The sequence below is a fragment of the Cherax quadricarinatus genome, chromosome 58, assembly GCF_038502225.1.
Source record: "Cherax quadricarinatus isolate ZL_2023a chromosome 58, ASM3850222v1, whole genome shotgun sequence".
NCBI classification, from domain to species: Eukaryota; Metazoa; Arthropoda; class Malacostraca; order Decapoda; family Parastacidae; genus Cherax; species Cherax quadricarinatus.
The window spans coordinates 4,249,708-4,255,707 of record NC_091349.1 but is presented as its reverse complement, the minus strand read 5'-3'; the positions used below and the strand labels follow the sequence as shown (position 1 = coordinate 4,255,707).

General features: G+C 39.0%; 1 protein-coding gene across 2 annotated transcripts in view; it reads right to left on the bottom strand.

Annotated features, from left to right (window-relative positions):
* Positions 1-4,114: 4,114 nt before the first annotated feature.
* LOC128697963 (Na(+)/citrate cotransporter-like) overlaps positions 4,115-6,000 on the bottom strand; it is a 71,671-nt gene continuing 69,785 nt past the window's right edge. For both annotated transcript variants that reach the window (XM_070097538.1, XM_070097539.1), the window contains 2 exons: positions 5,267-5,404; positions 4,115-4,515 (listed from right to left, as the gene is read on the bottom strand). In XM_070097538.1, coding sequence (XP_069953639.1) covers positions 4,387-4,515; positions 5,267-5,404 — 267 coding nt within the window. In that variant the 3' untranslated portion in view covers positions 4,115-4,386. The remainder of the gene's footprint in view (positions 4,516-5,266; positions 5,405-6,000) is intronic.

The window sequence follows — 6,000 nt, the reverse complement described above, 5'->3', positions numbered from 1 at the left end:
ACCGGCATGCAAGTGTGAAGAGCATCATGTCAGAGCTTATAAAACATGAATGTAGATTTCAACGAAGCTAAAGATTAGACATAATAATACTAATATGCCTACTACTATTACTGTCAATACGATTATTTTTATAAGTTATAGTACTGGTGAAGTTGAATAATCATACTGCTTGTAAATGCAACTATAGATATTTTCATATTAAATCACACTATGGAATTATTATATTCACAAGGGAAGGGTGATGGAACTAAGCCAGCAGAGTCATACAGCACCTGGGAATGAGAAACAGTCAAATTTGATCTTATGTAACCTCTACTTTCCCCGTGAAGTTGAGTGAAACACTAAGAGTCTCAACGAGAATTAATTTACTTTCAATCACATAGCTAGCTCTGGGGAGGAGGATTTACCTTCACTCACACAGCTAGTTCTGGGGAGGAGGATTTACCCTTTCTCACACAGCTAGCTCTGGGGAGGAGGATTTACCTTCTCTCATACAGCTAGCTCTGGGGAGGAGGATTTACCCTTTCTCACACAGCTAGCTCTGGGGAGGAGGATTTACCCTTTCACACAGCTAGCTCTGTGGAGGAGGATTTACCTTCTCTCACACAGCTAGCTCTGTGGAGGAGGATTTACCCTCACTCACACAGCTAGCTTTGGGGAGGAGGAATTACCCTCACTCACACAGCTAGCTCCAGGAAGAGATCCTGTATATAGGCAGATCTTTGTACTGTCAGTGATTATGATATGTATCTTCAAGAAGTGTATTATGTTAACGTTTGTGGCATTAGAGAGCAGAGCAGCTTGCTCCAGTGTTGTGACGTCAGAGGGCAGTTCCAGTGTTGTGCCACTGGAGTTCAGTTTCAGTGTTCTGGTGTCAGAGAATAGTTTGTACCAGTATAGTGGCATCGGAGGGCCGTTTGTTCCAGTGTTGTGGCGTCAGAGAGCAGTCTGTTCCAGTGTTGTGGCATCGGAGGGAATTTTAGTATTGTGGCATCAGAGGGCAGTCTGTTCCAGTGTTGTGCGAGTATTGCCAGTAATAAGCTCACCCACGTCTGTGCTACACCTGTAACAGTTTCACAGAGTGAGTGAGAGAGAGAGAGAGAGAGAGAAAGGCTAAGATAACAAGGAACACAGCAAAACAAAGGTGACAAACAAACAAAACTGTCCTATTTCTTAATTTTTTGTCCTCATAGAAACAGGTTCTTCACCATGTAGTAAAATTCCCCTTAATGAAGTATCTAAAATAGACACAGTTTCCGAGGATGATAGAATAAAGATGGATTTACCATAAGAAGCAATAAAGATGGGATTATCACAAGAAATAAAGATAAATTATCATAAAAATAAGTTAATAATATATTAGTGTCTATGGCAAGACGAAGTAATTACGTTATGCTGTTTTTTTTTTTTTGTAAACAAATCTGTCTCAGTAAGACCTATTTGTAAACGAAATGAAAAACAATTAAGATAATGTTACCACTCCATCCGTAAATCGAGAAGCCAATGTTAGGAGTAAGATGTGGAAAAAGACACTTATGTACAGAACAACATTAAAGGAAAGTTTCGTCACGAGTAGCTTCAGGCTGACGAAGCCACTCGTGTACCTAAGTGTCGTTTTCTACATCTTGTCAATATCACCATACCTTTTCTTCGTTAGGAGCTAAGTAACTATGTTGCCTGCTCAACTATTTGAAATCGTTTACAAACACATTGTTTTACCGTAAGACAGACTGCTGTCTCAAGTAAGAGCTGTTAGTGCTTGTTGTTCCACAAGATGGCTGGAGGGGTGGACAGATGTTGCTGGGTTTAAGGGCTGCGACTCCTGAAGCCGGAGCAGGTGGAGTCGCTGCTATGTCAACAAAGGCTCTCGGACATTTTGCCAACGGACACTTCGCCCACGGACATTTCATCGAAAAACATTTGACTGAACGAACATTTCACCAAATGGACATATGGTCGAACTGGCATTCACCACCTTAACCTAACCTAACCTATTATCCGGATTTTCGCGGTAACGTTCTTGCAGATTCGCATTCGGGCTCATGACACTTCGTTCACACAATTTCTTAAGATGAAGATATGTTCGGACTTTTAACCCGGGTAAGGGTTAGCCACCTAGGATAACCCGAGAAGTCAGTATGTTATCGAGGACTATCTGTCTTATTTGATTATTATTATTATTATAATCAAGGGGGAAGCGCTAAACCCGTAAGATTATACAGCTGTCTTATTTGAACTGGGGTCCTTCAATCTTGTGCTCCCCAGGATGCCACCCACACCAGTCTACTAATATCCAGGTGACTACTTAAAGTTGTAAGATTGTGAAATTTTGCTTATATCACTTGTATTGACTTAGAACTTTCTGTATTTTAATATAGTTTATATATTTTTAGTATCTTTCATCCATTAAACAACACCTTCAGCCAGCTACTGATATTAAACAAGAGACAATAATAGCTCTTACCAAAACACGATGTACATTACTTGATGTATAAGTCTTGTGAATAACAGTAACAGTCATAGCACCTCTCACCTGGTACGATGCATAATTCCTTTATTCATACTCTGGCTCATCTGCTGGAATCATTCGATTATTCATCTCCCTTCCTGACAACATGTCTTAAATTTTGTACCGGTGTGCCATCGAACAAATGGTCAGTCATGTGTTATTTTTTTTTTTAATATATCAAAAACTTTATGGGTCAGTTCATGTTCATTAATAATAATGTTTATGTGACACTGTCTAGTTTTCCTCCTGCACTAATTTTTCAGTCACACACACACACACACACACACACACACACACACACACACACACACACACACACACACACACACACACACACACACACACACACACACACACACACGCGCGCGCGCGCACACATTCTGAAGAAGACACGTTTTTAGAAGAAGCTTTTATTGGAAGACGTTTCGCTCTGTATAGAGCATTATCAAGTTATTCAATCTGCAAATATTGTCTCCAAAAAAATACTTATTCTATAACGTGAGTCCCATCGTTTCACTTAGCACTGTATATCTTGCATATACCAACAGAGAGGTTTGTGACACATTTGCGTAAACTTGTCATGCTGGAGTTACGAACCTATGCTTCAACTGGCGGCTCTTCCAGAAAAACATAAGTGATAGTTCTTGACAGTTAATACAACTACTGACAGCGAAGAGCCTCTTCATTTGTCATTTGGGAGTGAGGTAAAAACAAAAACAAAGTAGAACTTAATATAAAATAGAGTTGTGACCCAGTGGACGATAGAGGCGAATGTTTTTTCCAGCTCGTGTGTTTCTTAAGTTATTGTGAAAGCAACGTTGTGTTAATCCTGAGATGAGGGTCGTAGTGAAACACTGTCCTCATAATGTGGATGAGGTAACAATGAAGGTGGTGAGTGTCTCGGAGATTCGTAAATAAGATGCTCAAATGCTGAGGTGAAAAGCTGAGATGACTGATGTGGGAGAGTGAGGCAATCTGTTTATAAGGGATGACTTCCGCTAGATGAGTGATGACTACCACTAGAAAACCTCTACCTTTCTGCCAGTGATGACTGCCATTACGTTTATAACAATGATGTCTGCCGCTAAAAATAGTTTTTTGATGACGAAATAGAGGCTACAGCTCTCTAAGATTTGTTAGTTAAGGTGCTCACTCTGAGAGATAACTACTTTTCAAAAGCTAGTTAAAAAAAATATGTGATTGCAGTGATAGCTTGTTTTATAGAAGGAAGGGGGACAACACTTGATCAGCAAGACAGTCCCGTAGAAAGCGAAGCTGATTCTTACGGCTCCTGGAAGCATTAAGAGAAGCCTCTTGAGAACAATTGAAGGATTTGAAAGAAGGAAGAATATCGTTAGCACCCTCAGGTCCGGGGATCGAATCCCCGGTAGGGCTAGAAAGCATTAGGACGTGTTTCCACAAGACACCTGCCGTCCCTGTTCACCCATCAGTAAAATGGGTACCTGGGCATTAGCTGACTGGTGTGGGTCGCATCCTGGGACAAAATTAACCTAATTTGCCCTAAATCCTCTGCATAACAAGCGGCTTTCTGTATAGTAGTATGTCATTAATATCAGCTAGGCCTGTTTACCTGGTATATGTACTTGTAGAAATAAAGATATCATTACTATTATTGATTCCAGGAGTCCTAAGAATCAGCTTCGCTCTTTTACGGGATTGTCTTGTTTGGTAGCTCATAAACGATGTACAGTGATGTAAATGAGAAGTGCTTAGTGCGACACAACAAACGAAGATGGCAATGGTGGTGGCTATGGTAAAGGCTTCCATAATCCCGTGACTGATGTGGTTACCAAGGCTCTAGTAGTATGTAAATGACTTCATAGTGATAAAGCACGCTGTATTCCTGATACAGGAACTCATAGTACAGCAGTGGAGTTCACCCAAGAGGGAATGTTATTGAGGTCAAAGATGACAACCCCGAGTGTGTTGATCATCAGTGTGATGACCATCACGCACAACACATTCATCACTACTCCGGCTCGCATCTGGAAACAACGAAATCGTCAGTAATACTGTCTTGATATTCTTTACAGTAGACTGAAGCAAATATTGATTCACTATATCTTGATACAAGCAACAAGGACATGAAGCTCTGTGGCAGAATTACCGATAAAATGTAAGGTAAATGGACACAGATGCAACTAATGTGACATTTTATTGTGGCAATGTTTCGCTCTCCAATGGATTTTTCAAGCCGTTACCAAAGTTCATAGAGAGCGAAACGTTACCACAATATGTTACATTAGTTGCATCTGTGTCTATTTACCTAACATAAGCTTTATCTCTATTTAAACTACCTTACTGTGATAATTACTGTGATAGAAGACAAGTTAATATTTATATCATTACGAACTGAATTCTTAAAAATATTCTCTTAACTCTAAATAGTCGGCATGAAATGTTTGACTGACACAGAATGAATTTAACTCACTAAAATATCAAATATATTGGAAATTTTGGAACAGGAATGATCTCACATTATTAATTTAGGGTTGATGCACATCTGAAGAAAGAATCATTGCAGGTGCAAAGATTTGTCCTAAATTGGGAAGAACTATGACAAAATAAGAAGCGTAGTAACAGTAATTCATTGCACACTTATAAAACTGCGAGTATAAGTGTAGACACGAATACTGAAGAGTGTGGGAGTGTGTTGTAAGTGAATGGGATGAGTTGAGTAGGAAATTGTGTTGCAGGGATGTGGCAATCTTAATTAACATAGCGTGGATGTTTTACCATCTCATAGGTGGTCATGCGCGCGGCGGTGAGAATGATAGCGTTGCCCGGGGTGGCCACAGGCAGCATGAAAGCGTAGGCACAGCAAACTGTTGCTGGCAGCATCAGGTACAGTGGATTGACGTTGATCCCCAGCGCCTGTAGGAGACAACTATGGTGAGGATAGGAAGAAGCGATGGAGGTGGATGGAGGAATAAACAAATTAAGAAGGATAGGGAGAAGAGAGGGTGCAGAGAGTAACCTAAATAATTTCTGAGTGACTTAGTAATTTTTTGTGGCTGGTTTGCGGGATGGTTCGGTTAGTGGAGTACTGACCTCTTATTTGACTTTCCATCGGTTCGAATATCAAAAAAATTAAATGCATGTAGACATGTGAACAGATAATTAGATAGGGACATTAGCAGACGAATTAAATATATATATAATATATATATATATATATATATATATATATATATAATATATATATATATATATATATATATATATATATATATATATTTATATATATATATATATATATATATATATATATATATATATATATATATATATATATATATATATATATTCACGGATATTACGCTACTCTTCCATACACAAGAACAAGGAAATAAGCCATAGTGGCTTTCTTGGGTTATCCTGGGTTACTATCCCTCCCAGGTTAATAATCCGAATATAATTTTCTTACCATAAGTATATACACGAAACAAAGTAATCTCATCTCCTCTTTA